This window comes from Citrus clementina, unplaced genomic scaffold (assembly GCF_000493195.1).
Source record: "Citrus clementina cultivar Clemenules unplaced genomic scaffold, Citrus_clementina_v1.0 scaffold_3, whole genome shotgun sequence".
NCBI classification, from domain to species: Eukaryota; Viridiplantae; Streptophyta; class Magnoliopsida; order Sapindales; family Rutaceae; genus Citrus; species Citrus x clementina.
In genome coordinates, this window is record NW_006262339.1 from 48,685,398 (window position 1) to 48,708,067 (window position 22,670).

The window sequence follows — 22,670 nt, forward strand, 5'->3', positions numbered from 1 at the left end:
ACGGGGCTGGGTTTACTTAACAATGAGTTGGGATACGCATGGGCTCATCGAAAGATTTCTGTAGGTTTGGGCTTGGGTTTGAATAACAAAGCCTTCTTGCACGAGGTTTTGCATATCTTCCAATCACGGAAGAATTTCGGACTGGCACAGTGGCACTACTGCCACCCCTCTATTTTCCTTATAAAATCCCTCTTGTTTTGTATTTATAATCTTATTCTTTATATTAAAGGCAAGAATTTATCTAATTAAATTCACCTCCGGTTATTTTATTTGGTCATTTTCTCTATTACAACCACTATAAACTTACAAACACAAAAAAGCAGTCGAATGTAAAAGAGTAAGAATGTGATATAAATTAGGTTTTATCTCAATTTGTGTTTGCTGCACAGATAGTTTTGTAAAGTTTTAACAAATTACTATCTTTATGAGCAAATTAGGAGACAACTAGGCTTGTGCTTATTTTGTTTAAATAAATTAAAAATACATACGATTGAGTTAATTACATGTTTTTATTTGTTTTGAAGAAGGCAAGAACACCAAATATGCATTTGAAAAGGTTTGACAGTGAAACTGGATAAATAATCTTTTTAATTGAAAGGTTTATTGAGGAGGTTATTTTGGGAATTAAAAAGAATAGTAATGAAAAAGGGATTTGATAAAGATGGTGGAGATGCACCAATAGCCTTCCCACAATTTTGAGAACAACAACAATTTGCGTGGAGCTATCAGCGCCCTCAATTATTCTATAGTCCGTATTTACAATTTTAACCCTATAATATATCACATAAAAATAAACTCAATGTATCACTTCACTAACAAACTCTTTAGTCCTGCATGAGTTTCTTCTTATTACCAAATATTGGCACCTGGTGGCGATTTGAGTCCCTACTGAAAAAAAAAAAAAAGCAAAGAAAAAAATATTTAATGTTTAGTTAATTTTTTTTAATTTTTTTTTTATCAAAGTCTCCAACAAACTATACCAAAACCCCCAATAAATTTACACTTAGAGTTGGACTTTGTGAATTAGAATATAATCTATAAATAATAATATTAAGGGTCCCTTTATAATGTTGTAATTTTTTAACGGCATCAATAGTGTAAAAAATATGTATCCTTGGATCTATTCAGCGGTATACGTTATTCCATTAATAAAAAATTTTAATCATTTTAAAAATATTATAACTAGATGAAAAGGTAATTTTAAATTTAATAATTGAAAAAAATAGAGATATGATAATACAATTTTATCTCATTGAATTGATCTGAAATTAGATTATTGAGGACTGCCTCAGCTCCCATATGTGCTTGGAAATTGGATCGAAGAACATCTTCAAAGAAATTTTCAAGGCCAAAGTAATGGCGAAGGTAACTTCACAGGCATGTAGCTTTCAAAACTTAAAGAAGATGCTGTAAATCAATCTAAGTTGTATAAAATGAATTCACCATCTTCATCCCTCTCTCTGTGTCTCCTTTGTACCATCGTATTCATTCATTACTGAAATTTTTTGGTGCTTCAATTATTGATCAATCTCAAACTTGAACTTTCAAGTTAAAAATTTAACATTGTCAGATAAAATAACTAAACAAGTCATATGTCCTTCCAACTAAAATACCTTCTGGAATATGTTTTAATAAATGTTTATTTCTTAGAACTATAAAATAATAAAAAAATTATTTTCAAATACCATTAATTGGATTTTTTTCTCCAAATCAATAAACAATAAAATAGTTTCTCACTAGACGACAAGACCAAAAGCTTTAATGTTTTTTTTGTTCAAAACAAAAAAAATTGGCAGGAGCAGACTCTCGTAACGGTAACACGTGTAACTCACATGCATAGTTGTCAAGCGTCAATCCCTTAAACCGGATTTTGACCGTGTCCTCGTCCTCTTTTAACAGAAGATCTCAACCACCTCCACCTTGGAAGATTCCTACCAAAACCCTTGTCTTCCATTTTTCAATGCGTGATTCCAAAACCCTAATTTCTCAAATCAATCACTCTTACGCAACAACCGCGTCTATTATTTCTCCATTTACCGAAATTTTCTCAATTTCAAAACCGAATCGTCGAATCTCTCACTCTCCATGTTCCTAAACTCTAATTTAATTCAATAAATCTTCCGTCTGAAGAAGTTATAATTTCTCTTGATGGATCATCAAGACTCTCGTGAACGTTCAAATTCATACCATCTAATACCAAATTCATCGATAACGCACTCAGCGTGGCTCGAAATCAGGCTCTTTTATGTGCGGATCTCGCCTTGCGTGATTTCCAGCGTGCCCGATCACTTAACCCTCTGTCACGAGCGTCGCGAGGTCGGCGTGTCTTTAGAAATCAACGGCTCACGCGTTCCCTCATCCGATACGACGTCGCTAACCCTGCGTCGCGATCGGCTCAATAAGGAATCATCGGAGGTGACGTATGTGAGCACGGATAGCGTTCGCGTGACGGGGAGTATTGATTTTGAGGTTTTTGACAAGGACATGGTTTTGTGTGGGTCGTTGGAGAGGATGGAGTCCACGTGGAATAATGGGAGTGATTCGAGGACGGCGGGGTGGAGTATGGATTGTTATACGGCGATAGGGTCTGGTTCTTCAGCGTTTTTTCAACCGAAGCTTGGGGTTTCGGCTCCGGCTATTGAGGTTTATATTGCCGGTTGTTGTGGAGGTGTGCCGGTGATTTTGACAAAGACGATACAGGTGAGTCCAAGAAGGAAGGGGTACAGACACTGGATGCTGGACTCAATTCCAGAGGATGAGGAGGTTGAGAAGAATTTGAAGGGCGGTAATGGGTTGGTTCGACAAAGGAAATTGCAGGTATATTGAGATTCGAGATTTTGATGTTGTTTCATTTTCTTGTGTTGAAATTTTTAATGGGATGCTTTTACATTGCAAATGTTTGTATGGTGGAGAGATGAAAGTTAGGGATTCTGATTAGGATTTTGTATCAGCTTGACTATGTAGTTAGCCTTGGCGATAACGATCAGTTTTCCAATCGTTACACAAAATTTGATGATTTCAAAAGTTGGAATAGGTTTGATGGCATATATATAAAAAAAAAAAAAACTTATGGTGGCTTATGGCGACACCAAATTAATTATAGTCTGCTTTGAACTTCTTGAGCCCCTGACTGATTTTATTAGTGTCTGTACTTTTACATGATGGCAATCTTTATGCAATGCAAATGAATTTGATGTCTCCTTGTATATTGAATTCTTGGTTTGGTCTACGAGGTGAACTTGTTCTCTCTCCCACTATGTCTGTCCTCTATGTAGAGTATGTTCTATTGCATCAAAAAGTGGATGCATGAAACCAGTATGTTAATTTGTGTTCTTGTAATTGCAGAAAATGAAGCGAGATCTATAAACTTGTGAACTCAACACCTTTGAGAAACATGCACAATCCTTTATCGGCAAGCTTCTGCCATCCTCCCAAACTGGCCAGCTTGTCTGTTTAGTATTACTATTTTTTTCTGTCATTCTCTTGGTTTTAACTCGAATTGCATGAAACCCTCTTTGGAGATCTAAAAAAAGTTTACCATATATAGGACTCTGAAGGTTTTTTTCGTTGCCTTCTTCTTTTTTTATTTTTTATTATTTATTTATTTAATTATTTTGGCTGCATGGATGAATGCCAACTGTACGACGTGTTGATGTCACTGCTTAATTTTATTTTCAAGTATGGCTTTTGGCTTTAGATTACTGTTGCAGAATATATGTTTTTCATACATGTTTCTGTTATTTTCCTGTGTATTTTTTGAGATTTGTGGTATCTTTTGAATCTTTTAGCATTTTTTTTTAAACTTAACATGTGCATGCAATTGCATTTTTAATCAATGTCTGTCTATTCCAGTAAAGGTTGTCTATTTATTTCTGGGGCTATGCAGATTACAGAAGCGGAGTTCAATGATTACGAGTTGGATGGAAAAATTGGGGAGAAAATCTACTCCGAAGACATGTACTATGGTGAGGATGGCCAACTTTCATGGTTTAATGCTGGTGTTAGAGTTGGTGTTGGAATTGGCTTAGGGATGTGCCTCGGAGTTGGAATTGGTGTTGGTCTTCTAATGCGTTCATATCAAGCAGCTACTGGGAGGTTTAGGAGGAGGTTTTCCTGAACTTAATCATTTCTTTGGGAATTTGTTTTTCTGGTTCAATGAGAAAGGAAAGTAAAATTCTTGGGGATGTCAATGGAAGTTAGAGATACCTCACAGCTTTAGCTGAGTTAATAACCTATGCATAAGAAGGTAACTTAAAACATGTTGGTCATGAGTTTTTGTAGATGATAAAGAGGTGTATGGTGTATCCGTTAGTAGTTTGAGTTTCTTCTTGTCAAAAGCTGTTGGGGAGCAGATGAATCGGCTGTCTCATTCTCATGACTGCTATCTAGACTATGAGGCTGTTTTGAATTAAATATGGATGTGATGTAATGTGCTGATCGATCTTTGCACCAGCATGCCTTTAAGGTATTAGCTCTGGAGTTCTTAGTAACTGATGTGTGTGTAAGGGATATAGAGACCTCTTCAGTACCAGCATAAATTACCTGGGTGTGAAAAAATTGTATCTATTTTGCCTGTCCTGTAAAATTTTGCTACTCTGATGTGAAGTTTTTAGTCTTCTTGTTTTGAACTTTTCATTGTTAATCTAACAGTGTTGAAGTTCTGTATCTAGGTTGCGGTAATTCTTTTATTTTATTAATTTTAATTTGTTGCGAGCTACTTGTTTCTTTCTGAAATAAATGAAAATTCTTTTCAATGCCTATTAGCAGTTTTATCGACCACAGTTTCTTGTCTTTTCTACTGGAAGCATTGAGAAGATGGATGAGTTTCTTATCATTAGACCACGACGGATCTGTTGGTATGTGGTTCACAGCACATTTTCGGATAGAAATTGTTAGAAATTGCAGAGCACAATGTATCTCTTTTGCTGTAGGGTTCTGTACGGATGATGATTATTATTGTTATTATTTTTCTGAAACTACTTCTTAGCTTATGTTTGGTTGACTATTCTTCCAGAACTGTCCACTTTTTCTCTATGATTCTTTTTTGTGTGTTGATAATTAGCTAGTAATCTCATGTGGTCAGAAAGCAGGTTTGATTAATGTATGTTGAGAACAGAACAGTTTCTTTTCATCAAACAATATGCTAGCAAAGGAAATGCCAAACACATCATCTCCCAAGTGTTGCTTTTACCAAGTATCACAACTGTATCCGAACTTTCTACGTGCAACTAGTTTACGGCATTCCTTAGCAAAAGTGTTGCTTGACTTGCTTCCTACTCGGATTTAGTGTATCCACTACCACTGGCCAAAAAATCCTTGTTGCATCCAGCGGTTCGTTCTTGTGTACATCGATTCCTTCCTACTTATTGGGACTCCACTCTATACCATCTTAGAAACCCACTAGGTGCGATTATGAAGCCTCGTGTGAAGGTTTTATTTGTTTCAATTTCTTACAGTTTCAAAAAAAAAAAGAAAACGAAAAAAACTAACTTACAGTAAGCAGGAAGTTCACGCACAAAAAGATTGGCGACGAAGATGAAAAAATACGAGGTTCTTCCTTTCTAGTTTCCTCTCATTTTTCTTATAGGCTTCCGGTCTTTAAAATTTGAAACTGATGAGAAACCCTAAATTACATGTTTTACATGGGTCATCGCTGACAAAAACCAGGACATAACAGGAATGATCTAAAAAAAAAGACAAAATAAATAAAAAAAGGGTAAGATTTAGGTGGATCGCAGCACAGGACTCCGTGGCGGTCATTTCAACTTCTCCTCTGCCTCTGGAGCAGCAGCAGCAGCAACTGAAAGAAGTAAAGAAATTTAAAAAAAAAAAAGGGGAAAAAAAACACTGATCATCGAAATCATCCTTCAACTTAGCCCTTAGAAATGTAATTACATCATTAAACCCTAACCACCACAACTGACAAGTGACATCACCACTAAGTCACTAACCACGCCGATCTAGGTGAAGAAGAAACAACACACTTGATTCTTGCCAGGAGATGATGAAAAACAGATTCCCTGCGGCAATGCCTCATCGTGATAACCCTACACCTCTCCCCTCTGTGGTCGCTCTCAACTGCATCGAAGATTGTGTCTTAGAACAAGACTCCTTAGCTGGCGTCGCACTCGTCGAGCACGTACCTCTCGGCCGCTTAGCCGATGGAAAGATCGAAGCAGCCGCTGCCGTCCTTCTCCATTCTCTCGCGTACCTTCCACGCGCAGCGCAGCGCCGCCTCCGCCCTTACCAGCTTATACTCTGCCTCGGCTCCTCCGACCGCACCGTCGACTCCGCGCTCGCTGCCGACCTCGGTCTCCGTTTAATCCACGTGGATACCTCTCGAGCTGAGGAGATCGCTGACACCGTGATGGCTCTCCTCCTCGGCTTGCTGCGACGGACGCATCTGCTCGCGCGCCACGCGCTTTCGGCATCGGGATGGCTTGGCTCGGTGCAGCCTCTCTGTCGAGGAATGAGGCGTTGTAGAGGACTAGTTTTGGGGATCGTTGGTAGATCTGCGTCGGCCCGGGCCTTGGCTACAAGAAGCTTATCATTCAAGATGAGTGTGCTTTATTTTGACGTTCCTGAGGTACGCATTTGATAATGATGGTTAAATTTAAGTAAAATTTTATGTTATATTTGTTTTTGGCTGCAATTTTATTGTTGTTCGTATGTGTTGAATCAGATGGAATTTGCTGATTTCTTATTCATGTTGTAACTCTTATGAAAGTTTTGATAGCTAAAAATGTGATTTTGTGAATAGATTAAATATATTATTATAGAGGGGCTGTGTTACAGGTAGATTATAATTGAGTGTTCTCTTAGAAGTTGCTGAATGGTTCTAGAAAAAAGTTTTTCTTTTCTGAGATGGTTGTGGTGTTAAGACACAACCTAAAGAGTGAGATTGTGTATATTTGCAATTCCTGATGGTTTTTTAGGATTCAGCATATGCTTTTTAACTGATATTGACTAACTTGGTCTTTTGTTCTTATTGCTAAGTTGTGTGGTTCTTGTAGTTAGGGTTAAGATATAGAGCAAGATCATCACTATTTGGAACTACAAACGAAGTAAAAATATGTTTTTTTGAACTCTGCTGCTGGGTTAAGTTTCTTTAGTTATGGTGACAGGCACAATTAGTTGTTGCTTATGTTAAAGAGGTTTATCTGGTCATGGTTTAGGGTATCAAACTTGCAGAAGGTAAGCTCAGAGCGGATCTTGTGGTGATGTGTATTGAGCTGGGACTAGTTGTATATTTTTCGTACACTTTTTTGGTTGCTGTGGATATTTTGTATGAAGATAACGTTCGGTGTCTTCCATTATAACTCTTTAACATTTTACTGCATTTGTTTTAAATATGAATGACTGGTGTACACAATTATTTGAGTCGAAGTCATGATTACAACAGTTCCATATGAGATTCTAAACAAATTAAACATTTATTTTGTTTTGCTGAATTGGAGAGTTAAGCACGGTACTATATCGATTGCACTCTTCATCTTAGAAGATATGCGCTTCTAGTTACAGCTCATACATTGAACCTGATGGATCAGTTAGTATGATATAGGTGACTATATGTTTAACAATGCATGAGGACTACTGAAATTAGAAATGACCTGGCAGCTTTAAAAAGTGTTTGCAATGAAATATAGTGAATTATTCTAATGCTCGTGTACCTGATCAAATGGTTAGAAGTTCTCCTTGGACAATTTTGAGCTTTGATTTTCTCTATGCATATAATTTGGTGTTTATTCTTGGACTTTGATTTTCTGAGTTATCTTTTTTTCCTTCAGGGCAAAGGTAAGGTAACATTTCCTTCAGCTGCCCGAAGGATGGATACCCTTAATGATTTACTAGCAGCAAGTGATGTTATATCACTTCATTGCGCTGTAACAGATGAAACGATTCAGATTATCAATGCAGAATGTTTGCAGCATATTAAGCCCGGTATATTAATTCCTTCACATTGAACCTCTTAAGCAATGTTTTGAGATCTCTTCTATTTGCTTATTAATTTGGAAAAATCTTTCATCTCTATTTAGGGGCATTTCTTGTCAATACGGGCAGCAGTCAACTATTGGACGATTGTGCTGTGAAGCAGCTTTTAATTGATGGCACCTTGGCTGGCTGTGCCCTGGATGGTGCTGAAGGGCCACAATGGATGGAAGCATGGGTATGATAACTATGCTTATGGCCTGAGTTTAAGGCATGGCATGTGTATTGTGTTACCAGGAAGTAAACATTAGATATTTTGTTGACAGCTACCTCCATGAGGTTCCATTTACTTTTCCTCTACCCCTTATTAATATTTCTTCTGTGGCATTCTTTTACATGGAGTTGCTTCTTTGGATAAATTTCAACATGTCTGCTGGTTGTAGCTAGTTAATTAGTTCTCATTCTAATGAAGTGTTGGACACTTGAAACCCTTGTTTAACTTATAGTTTGTTTGACATTCTTTGTGCATAAAACATTCTGCATTAGCTATTGTGGAGCAGCTGATCTCAAATTATACATTGTGCTCAATTCTTCGGTTTTTGGCATAATCTGGAAATATCTGAAAAACTTCTCTGTATGTGCATGTTTACACGTGGTTTTTCAGCACCATTGGTCTGTCTCACATTCACTTGCTTTCAGGTTCGAGAGATGCCCAATGTACTGATACTACCTCGCAGTGCTGATTATAGTGAAGAAGTGTGGATGGAGATAAGGGACAAGGCCATTTCTGTATTACAGACATTCTTCTTTGATGGTGTTATTCCGAAGAATGCCATTTCTGACACGGAAGGATGTGAAAATGAAATAGATGATGAAATTGAACAATACAACAAACTGGACAAAGTTAGCACTCTGGAGGGTTCTGTTGGTGGCCAACTGACAGATGATATTCAAGTTAGTCCTGAAGACTCCCTGAAAAAGGGGATCAGTTGGTCAAGAGATTCTCCCAGTCAACTTCAGGGTTCAGGTTTTTCTCAAAATTCTGCTAACACTAAATCTGATGGAAGGCGCAGCAGGTCAGGTAAGAAGGCCAAGAAGAGGCATGCCCGTCAAAAATCTTTGCAGAAACCAGATGATCCTTCTGCATTAGAAAAAGAAAGTACCTCACACAAAGAAGACGATACTGCTATGAGTGGCACTGATCAAGCTAGTTCTCGGTGTGCTTCCCCTGAAGAATTGAGAAGTAGGAAAACACCTATAGAATCAATACAAGAATCAACTTCCAAAAAGCTTTCAAGATCTAGCAAAAAGCTTAGTGAAGTGTCCGGTGAAACACTGAAAGATGGGTATGTTGTAGCTCTATACGCAAGAGATCGCCCTGCACTTCACATTTCCAGGCAAAGACATAAAGGCGGCGGTTGGATCCTGGAGACAATGTCAAATGTAACAAAAAGAGATCCTGCGGCTCAGTTCCTTATTTGCAAAAGCAAGGTTTGTCGGAGGTTCTTTTTACTCAGTGTAACTATATGGTAAGCACAATTTGAGTTGATTATTTTTACTAGCCAACATGATTTCTGGTTCTTTTCATCAGGACACAATCGGTTTGCGTTCTTTTACTGCTGGAGGAAAGTTATTGCAGGTAATTTTTATACTTTTAGTCCTTACATAATTAGTTGCGAGGTTTTTACTTTTTATCCAGACATTTTAGAGTTGAATGTAGAGTGTTCTTTCTTTTCCAGAAAGTACAGGTCAAATCTTCTTTAAATTTTAGAAGGTTAATGATTGAGAGAATAGCACTTGTGAACTTAGATCTTGATCTCTTTCAGGTAAAGAATTGAGATCTGAATAATTATGGGAATAGTGTGGTTTCTGTGACATGATTACACTGTTCTAGTAATTCCTAATGGTGGTGGTTAATTAGAACTTTGCATTTGCTGCTGGGACCTTTCCCCCCCCCCCCCCCCCCCCCCGAATGTATCACAGACCAGAAGTTTTAGACTTGGCATAGATTAATTTAATAATCTTTTAGAGAGTTCATTTTTAGCTAAGTTGACATTTCATTTAATAAAACCAGATTATGAACCTCAGAGTCTATGCGGGGAATTTCTTGGAGGGTAAGCTGTTCACTTGCTAAATAACCACAGATATAGGTTTCATGCATCAACTTGAAATTATAACTAATTTCTTCCTCCTAAAAATCTTATTCATCTAACTTTCCATTACTTCACATGTTGCTTTTCATATCTAATATGGAAAGAATATTTTCAGTATGAAATGTTCTAAAAATGGGAAGGATGTGTTCTACTCTGTTTTGTTGTTTTTTTTCCTGATTGAAGTAGTAAGCCAATGCATCAACATATGGTTCAGTGCTCGGGGATGAAGTCAGATTCTATCTTAACATTGCAGATTAATAGAAGAATGGAATTCGTATTTGCTAGTCACAGCTTTGATGCTTGGGAGAGTTGGGCAATAGAAGGTCCACTAGAGGAATGCAGGCTGGTCAACTGCAGAAATCCCCTGGTATTTTTTTTCTTTTATTTCTTTCCTAAAATCCTTTAAATTTTGCCCTGCCAATGCATTGGGTAAAATTGTGAGTTCCATCTGGCTTTAAGCTTTTTCAATGATAGTTATAATCAAAGAAATTAGCAAATAGCTAAGGGTTCATACTTTGATTGCGCTGGATTTGATATAGGTTTTAGGTTTATGGTCCATTTTAATTGATTTTTAAGAGGTAGTTACTGAAATTTCAGTAAACCTGGCACCAAAAATAAATAAATAAATGCAGTCCTATGTTGCTTCTCTTGATTCAAACTGCAGGCTTTTTTGGATGTACGTATTGAGATTCTGGCAGCGGTTGGAGAGGATGATGGGATTACTCGTTGGCTTGATTAGGACAGTTGAGAAGCCTTTGACCCTTTTTTGGCCCCTTGTGAGAATTTGAGGTTTGTATTTCCTGAAAACTGCTTGTAAAGTAATTTTTTCTTTTGTTACATTTTGAGATGTTAAAAATTTTCCGCCTTTGCTTGGGTAGTGGGTTTGGTTCTTGAATAACTCTACACTTAAATGTACAAGAGATTGTCCTTTGTTTATTTGAATAGGGTATTTTCCATTCATCAATGAAGACTCATTGAAGTTCTATCATTGATCACTGTTGTAGCAAATTGTTCTGATCTTTTTTTTAACTTCAGTAGGTAGGGCTATGCTTGTGTGGCGCACTTGGTAGTACTCAAGACAAATTTCCTTTCGAAGGCTTTTAATCACTAAAAATGATAAATGTCTCGTGGGTAATTTCCCTACAAGAATATATATATATATTCTCTGCACCGACTTGGACCACGAGTCCGTCTTGACCAGGCCCTAATCTGGGGGGCTAGTTAGGTGCCCCAACTCCATTGACCCATGAGACAACAAAAAGTGAAAATTTTTAAGTTACCTAGAAGATCTTTTTAATCACTGAAAATTGCTTGGGTACGTAAAACGTACTGCTGTTCAAGTTTCTTGTAGGGAAAGTACCATCGAAGAAGTCATAGGAGTTAATATGTAATGTTGATAAAATAATCAAAATCTTGCTTTAAGGATGTCTGTGTGAGCCACTAGGGATGGCAACTGGATCGCTCCATAATGGATATTTACAATATCCATCTAATTGGATCGGATAATATTCATCCAAAAATTTTTTGATTTTGAAATGGATATTTTAAAATTATATCTAGATGGATATGGATGGATATGGATAATTATTTTTATCCAATGGATATCTGTTTAACCTAACACAAGTTTAAAAAATTTTAATTTTATAAAATAAAAAATATAATAAACAAACAATTATAAAAATATTTATATTAACTAGTGAAAATTTTAAATTCCTCTTATATTAAAAACTAAAGTTTTCAAAATTATCGTTTAATTTTTTAACTTATTTAATACTATTAATAATTATTATTTTATTTTATTAATTTAATATTATAAATGGACATCCATCGGAAAGTCACCGGACCTCGTCGGAATGTCGTCGGACATTGCCGGATCTCTGTCGGAATTTGTCGGAAAGTTACCGGACCGCCGCCACTGACCACCGCACCGCCATTTTATTTTATATATATATATATATATATGTATGTATTATTAGTAATATAAATAGTTTAATAACCAAATTTAATATTAGAATTTTAACTATTTTATATTTTATTTTTATATAATAAAAATAAAATATCCATGGATCTTCATAGTTATATGGATAAAATCCATATCTATGTCCAATATTAAATACTGGATATGGATATGGATATATCCATTATGGATAATTATAAATTTGTGTTTAGATGGATATTTTTCCTCCATAATTGGATATTTGCCATCTCTATGAGCCACTCTTTTGACCTTTTGCTCGGCAATTCCTTGTTCTAACATCGATGAGTTTTTTTCTAGGTAGATTTGGGAGCTTGATTTTTTTCTTATTTAGTTATAAGAGTAAGATTTTATTTGAAATTGAGGTTGGGTAGTTGTAACTTAAAATATTTGGGTACTTAAAACGTATTGTTGCTCACGTTTCTTGTAGGGAAAGTACTATCGAAGAAGTCATAGGAATAAATATGTAATGTTGATAAAATAATCAAAATCTTGCTTTAAGAAAGTCTCTGTGAGTCACTCTTTTGACCCTTTGCTTGGCAATTCCTGGTTCTAACTTCTCGATAGTTTTTTCTAGGTAGTTTTGAGAGCTTGATTTTTTTCTTATTTAGTTATAAGAGTAAGATTCTATTTGGGATTGAAGTTGGGTAATTGTAATTTAAAAATTACAATACTAAAGTATTTAATAGACACTAATACCGGTAATTTAGAAATTAATTTGATTTGATTATACACTCTTATGATGAAAAATTTGTTATATATTTATTAATTTTGTCAAAATTATTATTTAAAAATTATTTTTACTATATACTTATTGAGTAATGATACAGCCACAAACTCTTGTACAAACTTATTTTGTACAAACTGACGTGGCATTAATTCATTGGTTGAATGAAAATATAAATTAATAAAAACAAATCATGTGGGTCAAGTGATGTTTAATTCAACCAATCTTATCATGCCACATCAGTTTGTACAAAATAAGTTTGTACAAGAGTTTGTGGCTGTATCATTACTCATACTTATTAACTCTTATTTCATAATTATAATTTTTTTCACTGTAATTGTACTTAATGCCAAGCAAGGCCCAACTATTTATATTCTTTTTAGCACATTTTTGGACTGGGCCTCATATGCCTATTTCAATTTATGTCTGGATTCTAACTAGGGCAGGACTTTTGATACCTGTAAAAAAATTTCATAAAATTTCTTTTTAATTGAAATTACTTAAATAATCCAAGACAAATTAGTTTATTTCTTATTTCAAATGGATATTCAATTAACATTTAACAAAATTTTTACACTTAACTCATTTTATGATTTGCATTTATATTTATATTTATATTTTTTTGGAGAAAATGATAAGAATTTAGAGTTATGAGGATAGAAGTAATATAATAAAAAAAATTAAGATAAATTCAATATTTTAAGATTTGTATACAATTTAGGAAGAATTTTTTTTTTGTTAAAATTTTATGGAAGATAGTTAACTGTAATATATGGATATGTATTTTATCATTTAAAATTTAAAGAAATAATATTCAAAAGGGAGTGTCATAAGAATTTTAAGCTCCACTCTTCTAATTATTATATCAATAAAAGTTAAAGAATGGAGTTATTAGCATCTTTAAAAAAATCTTTTAAAACCGCTTTTCTAAATTTACTCTATCGAAGTATTTAAAAAATTGTAAGATTGTTTTTAACACCCCACTTAATTCCCAGAATAGCTTTGATTCTCCACTCTTCTATATATGTCCTCATCTATAAAATTTGACTCACTGTATTTGGCATAAATGATTGTTGAAGCTTTAGAGAAATGGTGAAGAAGACTGTTGAGTGGTTTTTGCTTGCATTTTGTGTGCGAATAGTTTTAATCCAAATAAATTTTAAAAGGTTATAAGTGTTAGCCTTGGGGTTTAATTTTCTTATGGAGAAGTTTCTCACAGTGAGCTGAATTTCTTGAATAGAAATAATAATGAATTTTTATCTTTATTTTTTTCTCACAAGTTACAACGATAACTATATGATAGATTAATCCCACAGGATATAACAAACGATATTATTTCAAAAATTTGTATTGCCAGCTAAAAAAATTTCATGTCGAAATTGAATTACCATTCGGATTTTTCATGAAGCATGTATGGCTTCTTGTAATTTTGGTGAAGGTTAAAACAGTAAATATACACAATAAGGGTCTTATGAGATTTTTGGAGGGATGCTAATAGCTCTACTCCGTCTAATATATTTTTTTGGTTAAAAAAAAAAGAGATTTAAAAAATATTCTTGTGACTTCAAAGAATCTTTTTTCTTTTTTTTTTTCCCTTTCAAGGGATCAAACACTGTTGACTATACAATATGATCATGGACCCATATACTAAATACATTGCGCATAGGTGATAGGGGACCGACATATAAATTCAATGTAGAATTTGCATCAATTTCCCAAAAAAGAAAAAAGGAACAAGAAAATATTAGAATTTGTATCCTATTGTATAAGTTTACTGTGATTACTCCCAGCCCATCATAAACTATAAAACACCCCAGGGTCATATTGATTATGCAACTTCAAAAACAAAGTAAATGTACATATTTAACTAGACATCGTTATTTTTTTTAATACTAATTACACATCACATTATTGTATCACATATTTATTTACAATTGCTATTAGAGCAGACGTTACATTGATATTTACAATAAGATATATAACTAAGATTTATATTATTACATTAATTCTATGAAATATATGTCCAAATATATGACCCTCACATACGAAAGATATCTCTGCCCCACTCACATTTTTTTTTAAAAAAAAAAAACTTATAAATTAACTCCATACAATTATTTATTTAATTGAGGGATATTGAGCCTACGAAGATATCGTTATCTTAAATTATAGTTAGATAGAAATTTTGCATGATGAAAATTTTGTTCTCTTGACGTGCCGGTTATCGTTTCCTTGTGCAATCTAATGGTTTGCAGATTTGACAAGCAATCTTTAGAAGTAATTGGTGGAAAGATAGTAATACACTTAAAAAATTTTAAATTCCAAGTTACAATCGATTGATCACCTAAATAAAAAATGATAACATTTAATAATTAATTTTTATTTTAATCAATAAAATAAATATCACATCATCTACCATGTTTATTGTAATACAATATTTATAGACCAAATTTTGTAAACTTATCATTACAGATAAGAGATATCAATTAGTAATGAACAGGAGAAAATTCAATCAAAACACAGCCCTACAGTTTGTATAAAAATTACTTTAATATAAACTGGGCTGTCATAATTGGCACCGTTACTTAAATGTAATAACTAATAATTTCTTTCCTCTATATCGGGGAAAAAAAGAGAAAGGAAAATAGTTTCTTCCTAAATGCTGTTTTACCGGAAAGAAAAGGTAAAGATCTCAACGGACAAAGGTGATCCTGGACTTTGCTAGAACTTTCAATAACAGCCTCTTATTTGTTGTCCCCAAGGAAGAGGTGCGAAGATTAATTATACGAGTCAATAAACGAGGACCACACGTGGCATCATCGTTACCCGTTCAACTGAGAGCGCGTAAGATTCAAAATGCTTGCTGCTCCCATCATTAGAACCGATACTTTCAAAAGTTTTAATCAAGAAAAAGCAGCGGCACAAATCGAATGAATTCTCTGGTCAAATCAACCAAATAGCCAAGCTATTTAAGGATATTAAAAAAAAAAAACACTGTTTTTTTCTAATTGAAATATTAAATTAGTTACCCATCACTTAAATACAACAACTGAAAATTTGTTTTCTAAAAGTATTTTACATTTATGTTGGTAAATTTAACTTCATATGAGATGTGCTGCCAAAAAGCAAATTTGTCTGGAAAAAAAAAAAAAACTCTTTCAGCTAATTTCTTTTAAACTACTGATTTGTATTATAAAATTAGATATATATTAATACAAATTATATCAGATATCTGTTGAGATTACTTAAACCAATTTCATTATAACGTAACTTAAATTTTTACCCTCATAAATATTAAAAAGATATTTATTTGTCATGAATCAATAAAAATTTTTTTTTATCTAATTTTAAATTGAAGGAAAAAAATAAAAGGCCCTTAAGCACTAGCCCTTACGATTAAGGGCTACAGTCCGCCACTCAGCCTTACTGTTAAAGTTGAACCACATTCCATAAGGTTAATGTGAATGGGTAATCCAAACTTCCAATTAATATTTTTTATTTATATACTAATTTTTACGAGGTGCTGTATAAATTGCCACATTGCCGAAGCAGTGGATGCTCCAGCCCCTAGGTTTCAGTCGACACAACCAGATCATGCCACGTGTACCTTGAAAATCAAGTGGATATGACGGTTTCGTCCTAACTCCCATGAGTCATCACCCACAAGCCACAGGTCACAGGCTCTATATAAACCTCGATCTTTATTAGAGTAATAGAGACTACCCTCGTCAATCTCATTCTTGTCTGACTCACCAAAAGCTAAGATCAAGGCAAAAACGAATATTACAATTGAAAACAGAAACTCGATCAGCATTTAACGAATTAGCTTATGGTGTCCGTGAACCCGAACCCGGCTCAAGGCTTTTTCTTCTTCGATCCCATGAATATGGGGCATCCCGGTCCGAATTCTCTCCCGCCAACTGGTAGTTACAACGCCGCGACGACGACGAATGATTCTACTACTGCCTCAGCTTCGACTAAAAGTACAGGTGCAATAAATACTATGTCGTTTGCGGAGGATCCGAGTAAGAAGATTCGGAAGCCGTACACAATTACTAAATCTAGAGAGAGCTGGACGGAACAAGAGCACGACAAGTTTCTAGAAGCTCTTCAATTGTAAGTGTGTTTACTTATTCATTTTTATTTTCCTTTTTTTTTACTGTATTTTCTTAATTAAGTTATCAGTTGTCTTATGCTTGTTTGGTAGCTGAGAAAAAGTAAGGGAGGAAAATTTAAATTGTGAAGTTGGATTATCACTTTTTTTTAATTTTTACCTGCAATTTCTAATCTACTCATATGGAGAATTAGCATTTTAATTTGAGATTTTCATTTATCCTATTACAGTGTATGATTATATTAAGTTAAGTAACTAAATGTTTCATTAGAATTCGACGTACGCAGTTCCCTTAAGTGGACTTTGAACAACTATTGTTAGTGGCTTAGTATTCAGTCTATAGCACTTTGCTTAGGTATTGTCGCTTTAGATTGTGCTTTCTTTTAGTTATTTTTCTACTTAATAGTTTCAGTTGTCGGTAATTCCATTTGTTGATAACTATGAGGCAATGAGAAAATAAAACATTGAATTTCCTGCTTACGTACTGTGTTCATTTTTAGTGGACACCTACTTCCTTTTTTCAAGCCTAACAGGTTTAGGTTCTTAAGACAAATGATTTCTTGGCTTCAGCTATATTTTTTAACTAAAGGGTTTGTCTTTGAACCTTGACTTGTTTTCTATTTTAAAAGAACCTTCTGGCTGCATGCATGATATGTAGGACCAAGTCATTTGGATGCTTAACATGGAAACCCAACCCCAACGATACATTTATCTGTAAAGAATAGTTCAGTGGTTGCAGTTTCAAACAAGTAATTTATATTTTGTTAGTTGCCATTGATGTCATGATGATGTTATCTCACTCATCCTATCTGTGCAAACATGTTGACTTAAATTTTCTTCTTGATTTTCTTGTATCTTCTTAATTCTAGATTTGATCGTGACTGGAAGAAGATTGAAGCATTTATTGGATCCAAGACTGTCATTCAGGTAGTTTCAAACTAAGTCAAGTCTAATCAAGCAAATGCATGTAAAATACCTACCGTGGGATTAATTTGCACTTTGGCTGCTTTAATACTTGTGTTGACCCTATTATGTTTGATTTCTTTTTTCCCATTTATTTACTTTGTCTAGGTATAGAACTCATCTTCGTCAATCTATTTGTTTATTAAAAGCTAAGCAATCTTATTGGCAGATACGAAGTCATGCACAAAAGTACTTTCTAAAGGTTCAGAAGAATGGGACAAGTGAACATGTACCTCCCCCTCGACCAAAGAGAAAAGCAGCTCATCCATACCCACAAAAAGCACCTAAAACTGGTCAGTACGGTTTACCACTCATTGTTTTCTTTAATCTTTTTCTTTTCATAAGCTTATGCAACAACTCCTATATTTTGGATGGTTTTTTATTGTGGTACTACCTTTGCTTTTACGTGTATCTCCAGTTCATGGTGTATCACAATTTGGTGGGCAAGTTCAATCATCAGCAGCTCTGCTTGAACCAGGATATATTTACAGGCCAGACTCTTCATCTGTGCTTGGAAATCCGGTTCCTGTTGCGGCCTTGTCGTCCTGGAGTTATGACTCAGTGCCACCAGTGAATGTATCGCAAGTGACTAAAGGTATCGTTTGTTCCTGCTGCATCTTTACCACTTCAAGATATTTTGTAACATGGTATGTGAAAAATATGAATGTTGCTATAATATTACAATATCCGGTCTTATCAGATGATGTGGGATTGCCTGGATCAAGCAACGCTCAGAATTTCTGCTACAGTAGTAGTAATGACAGCACTCTAAGAACTTGGCCAGTTGGTGAAACAATTGATCGAGGGGATCACGGAAAACCCCGAAGAGGTAGTATCCTTGTTCTAATTTGAGCTATATGAGCACTGAGGTGCAGGCACTAGTAGACTATGAATGTCTGAGTTAACAGCTTAATAAATTACAGATAGTTCTCCTATGCTGCAATTTCATCTTACACTATCATTAAGAAAAAACTCTTTGCTACCTGCTCATGAATGACATCTCTGACACTTATTTGTACACTATTAGCATGTTTAAGAGGGTGCATATGAGCAAAGCTTTCGGTAAAGCTCTTGATATGAGAATAGCTTTATTGAAAATTTTCCATTGTGTTGGGATATAGGCTGCAAACTTTGAGAAGTGTATAAGCTGTCCTTTTCTTTTCTTTCCACTCATATTATCATTCTCAATGGAGCTGCATAAAATTCAATGGTATATATTTTTCCTTGACTTGCCTTGCTGCCTATTTATCTTGTAATATGATAAGAAATGGCTGATATGTTTGAGTCAATTCTGGTTTCTTTGAATCATGATTGTGCCTTATACCTAGCACATTTTATCACTTGTTCTTAAATTCTTTTGCTTATGAAACAGTTCTTTGTTTGATGCAGTTATGCCTGATTTTGCTCAAGTTTACAGCTTCCTTGGCAGTGTCTTTGACCCCAATTCAACTGGTCACATTCAGAGATTGAAGCAGATGGATCCAATAAATTTTGAAACTGTATGTTATTATGATTTTTTAATTCCTCTTAGCATATGTTGTGGACACAGTAATCATGTTTATGGAACTGCCTATAGTGCATAATTCCCTTTTCCTCTTCTCTCTTAGTGAGATCCCCATCTTGATTTTGCATTCTCTTCCGAGAAATTTGTGATTTACTTTAATAAATTTATATGGCTGTCTTTCAGGTATTGTTGTTGATGAGAAATCTTGCCATCAACTTGACTAGTCCTGAGTTTGAGGACCACGTAAGTACTTGCCTTTTCTCGGCTCTCTGCAAATCTTGTGTCACTTGATATTGGGTTTGCTGGAGTATAAATGATTAGTGATGGTGATGGGTCTGCATTAGTCGAAGAACTTTTAACTTTGATCTGTCTTCACGTTGTGTACATGCATTCAAGCAGACTAGGGTTTTTTCAATTGTCATCCAAGTTTCTTAGCTTCTTTCATGTTGTTTTAATTTGTTTCCATCTTGTTTCTTCTTTCAATAATTCATCTTTCTCTCTTGTTTTTCTTTTGCTTATGTTTCTTCTTTTGATTGATAGACACCCTTGAAACTACTGTGTATTCCCTGTAGTAGGGTTACAAATGTCACCGCATTAAAAAACATAGCAACAAAGTTGTATCATGTCATCCATTTACTTATTAAATGTTTTATAATGTGGATGCAGAAAAGGTTGCTTTCGCTTTATGATGTAGAATCTGAGAGGAATAAATTTGGTAGTCTGCACGCTGGTAACTCAGAAAGTGCCATTCCATCAGCGTAAAAGGTGAAATAATATAGGAAGATATTTCTTATTGTATGCATAATTATATTTTGTTCGGTGAATCATCCTGGGCTGCTGCTGACCATGAATTTTGAATATCAGGGAAAATTTCGGTTTCACATTCCGTTGCCAGCAAGTACAGTACTGGAGTGATATATATATATATGTAAATAAGTTTGTGTTGACATAGACATGTGATTGTGATCTGCATGGTTAGTACATCTAGCACATAGGCTGTTGGTCACTGAACAAGGTTTTTTCTTCTTCCTTCTTCTTGGCCTATATGTGTATATGATATAGAAAGATTTCTTGTTTATGTGAAAATGTCTTACGATTTTTGTTCAGAGGCTTTCTTGTATAGAGATTTGAGTGACCTTAAAAGAGTTTTTCATTATTATATATTGTAGGAAGGTTTATAGTTGGGATTTGTGAATGTAATTTCTGGATCTGTGTGTGTGAGAGAGGTTGGATTTAACTAGAGTGGCTCTTATGCAAGAGAGCCACATACTCCATTTTCTTGTTCCTTTTTTTTTTTTTAACTTGCTCTGTTCAGGTGCTTAAACATTTCACTCTGGCTGGCAATGATACGTGTTTGGTGAGCCAACCGTCTACAGATAACCCAAACTCAGTTGAACGATTGGCCGCCCTTTTCAGAAATCATGCACGTTTAGTTGTGTTGGAGTGCGCGAGATTGGTGAACAAAATTAAATTGGATATGATTAGATTACATTTAGTTGTATTTGATATTGTGTAGTCCAAGGTGGGATATATGATTATTTAAATGATTTTTTCTTTAAAAAATAATGTTTTTAATGAGTAATTTCAGTTAGCGCAAATGAAAACTAATTAAACATAAAAAATAAAAACCGTCTTAAAAGAGTACGGTGTATTTGATGAATCCATAAAATTACTTGTTTCACATTTATTTCACATTTCAACCAATGATCGTGTTCTAAAAATTAAAATTTTTCTTTATAAATCCTTAAAATCCTACGTGTAGTTCCTATTTTAATTTCTCCTTTTTATTATTATCATTATTATTATTTTTATCTCTTCTAAGTCTCAAATCTTATCACTGTGCCATTTGAATACTGATAATCGATCGGAACAAAGAAATAACGCCAAGTTGATATTACAACAAATAAAAAAATGCCACTATGCCATGTGGATATCATCCTGGCTAAATGGGCGAGGCTGAGTTTTGCAAACAGCAGAGGGTTCTAGGCTTAAGAGATCTGATCAGCTTTAACCAAGCGTTAGTGGTCAAGCAAGGATGGAGGCTGCTTCAGCTCACAAACTCCTTAGTAGCTAAAGTCTTGCAGGGAAGATACTACAAGCAAATCTGACTTTTAAAATGCTAAGGTTGGTTGTAACCCATCTTTTATAGGGAGGACCATATTATGTGGTAGACAGGTCTTACAAAAAGGCATTAGATGGAAGATTGGAAAATAGAGAAAAAGTGCAAATATACAAGGACAAATGGATTCCTAAACCGATCGCGATGACCTTTAAACCAATCTTATCACCATTATTACACAGGGATGCTTCAGTTGCTGAGATGATTGACTTTGAGAATCAGTGGAATGAAAACCTAATCCGACAACATTTTTTGAAAGAAGACGCAGAGCGATTCTTAAAATCCTTTTGCTTAGAAGGTCAAAGGATGATGAAGTGCTCTGGCATTTTGGCAAGGAAGGATATTATTCTGTTAAAAGCGGTTATCAAATTGATCTACAGTTAAAATATTCCAGCACTCCAAGTTCTTCAGGTAATGGATCTAAATACTGGAATGACTTGTGGAATCTTAATTTACCTGAGAAAATCAAATTTTTCTTGCGGAGGGCGGCTAGAAACTTGCTCCCAACTGCAGAAAACCTCTAGAAAAAAAATATTATGCCAACTCCAATCCGTCAGAGCTGCAGGCAAGGTGTGGACACTATTTCTCATGCATCTTACAATGCAAAGGCTCAAAAGATATGGAGGCATGCCCCTTTTATAGTAGAGCCTTCTGATACCACAAATCAGGACCTGTTGTCTGTTATGCAGGAATTGTCCAAGAAGTTCACAAAGAATGAAATGGAGCTATTGGTAGCGTATTGGCGGGCTGCTTGGAATGCACGGAGCAACAGGATTTTTGAAGCGAAAATGGTGAATCCCCTGATATCTGTAGTTGTGGAAGCTTTCAAAAGGGTTAAAAAGTCAGGAAAACACCCCTAAACAAGAAGCCTGTGGAACTAAAAAGCAATGGGAACCTCCACCGAATGGAATGTACAAGATTAATGTTGATGCAGCCATAGAAGATGAAGCACAGCTAACTGGATTGGGGACTGTTGTGAGAGATTCTAATAGCAAATAATGGCGGCCAGCGTCAAAACTGTACCATTTTGTGGGGAAAGTAGATTTTCAGAAGCTGAAGCTGTGGAATGGGGATTAAAGGCTGCTAAAGAAGCAAAGATGTCCACTGCGATTGTAGAAACAGATTATCAAGAATAGCCAACCTAGTCAACAACAAACAAGGCAGCAAAACAGAAATCGTTTGGGTA

General features: G+C 34.9%; 3 protein-coding genes across 8 annotated transcripts; all 3 read left to right on the top strand.

The window, feature by feature from the left end:
- The first annotated feature begins 1,873 nt into the window (after positions 1-1,873).
- On the top strand, positions 1,874-4,758 carry LOC18048243 (uncharacterized protein At1g01500). Its single transcript, XM_006444892.2, has 2 exons — positions 1,874-2,817; positions 3,887-4,758. Exons 1-2 carry the CDS (start codon positions 2,149-2,151, stop codon positions 4,115-4,117), a joined length of 900 nt encoding a protein of 299 aa, XP_006444955.1. The 5' UTR covers positions 1,874-2,148; the 3' UTR covers positions 4,118-4,758.
- Positions 4,759-5,450: 692 nt separating this feature from the next.
- Positions 5,451-11,405, top strand: LOC18048244 (C-terminal binding protein AN). Of its 5 annotated transcripts, none has more exons than XR_002906330.1 (8): positions 5,452-6,586; positions 7,788-7,941; positions 8,037-8,167; positions 8,629-9,420; positions 9,521-9,568; positions 10,336-10,449; positions 10,747-10,871; positions 11,118-11,405. XR_002906330.1 is itself a non-coding variant. In XM_006444893.2 (7 exons), exons 1-7 carry the CDS (start codon positions 6,002-6,004, stop codon positions 10,819-10,821), a joined length of 1,899 nt encoding a protein of 632 aa, XP_006444956.1. In that variant the 5' UTR covers positions 5,452-6,001; the 3' UTR covers positions 10,822-11,059. The 5 variants fall into 5 exon arrangements, 3 of the variants coding, with proteins under 3 accessions (XP_024043507.1, XP_024043508.1, XP_006444956.1); XR_002906331.1 differs by having other exon boundaries at positions 11,121-11,405; XM_006444893.2 differs by lacking the exon at positions 11,118-11,405 and having other exon boundaries at positions 10,747-11,059.
- Positions 11,406-16,486: 5,081 nt separating this feature from the next.
- On the top strand, positions 16,487-20,911 carry LOC18048245 (protein REVEILLE 3). Of its 2 annotated transcripts, XR_002906594.1 has the most exons (10): positions 16,487-16,900; positions 17,768-17,825; positions 18,031-18,154; positions 18,280-18,456; positions 18,562-18,690; positions 19,251-19,360; positions 19,549-19,608; positions 20,032-20,130; positions 20,230-20,380; positions 20,681-20,911. XR_002906594.1 is itself a non-coding variant. In XM_006444895.2 (9 exons), exons 1-8 carry the CDS (start codon positions 16,614-16,616, stop codon positions 20,125-20,127), a joined length of 1,041 nt encoding a protein of 346 aa, XP_006444958.1. In that variant the 5' UTR covers positions 16,487-16,613; the 3' UTR covers positions 20,128-20,130; positions 20,230-20,560. The 2 variants fall into 2 exon arrangements, 1 of the variants encoding a protein (XP_006444958.1); XM_006444895.2 differs by lacking the exon at positions 20,681-20,911 and having other exon boundaries at positions 20,230-20,560.
- The last annotated feature ends 1,759 nt before the right edge of the window (positions 20,912-22,670 follow it).

What these genes read in the sequence shown, in the direction of transcription:
- LOC18048245 (XM_006444895.2), top strand. Translation starts at nt 16,614, where the DNA reads ATGGTGTCCGTGAACCCGAACCCGGCTCAAGGCTTTTTCTTCTTCGAT. An exon ending in TTTCTAGAAGCTCTTCAATT is followed by an intron (nt 16,901 to 17,767) that starts GTAAGTGTGTTT and finishes TCTTAATTCTAG; the next exon opens with ATTTGATCGTGACTGGAAGA. An exon ending in TGTATCGCAAGTGACTAAAG is followed by an intron (nt 18,457 to 18,561) that starts GTATCGTTTGTT and finishes CGGTCTTATCAG; the next exon opens with ATGATGTGGGATTGCCTGGA.
- LOC18048243 (XM_006444892.2), top strand. Translation starts at nt 2,149, where the DNA reads ATGGATCATCAAGACTCTCGTGAACGTTCAAATTCATACCATCTAATA. An exon ending in TTCGACAAAGGAAATTGCAG is followed by an intron (nt 2,818 to 3,886) that starts GTATATTGAGAT and finishes GGGGCTATGCAG; the next exon opens with ATTACAGAAGCGGAGTTCAA.
- LOC18048244 (XM_006444893.2), top strand. Translation starts at nt 6,002, where the DNA reads ATGATGAAAAACAGATTCCCTGCGGCAATGCCTCATCGTGATAACCCT. An exon ending in CACAATGGATGGAAGCATGG is followed by an intron (nt 8,168 to 8,628) that starts GTATGATAACTA and finishes ACTTGCTTTCAG; the next exon opens with GTTCGAGAGATGCCCAATGT. An exon ending in CTGGAGGAAAGTTATTGCAG is followed by an intron (nt 9,569 to 10,335) that starts GTAATTTTTATA and finishes TTAACATTGCAG; the next exon opens with ATTAATAGAAGAATGGAATT.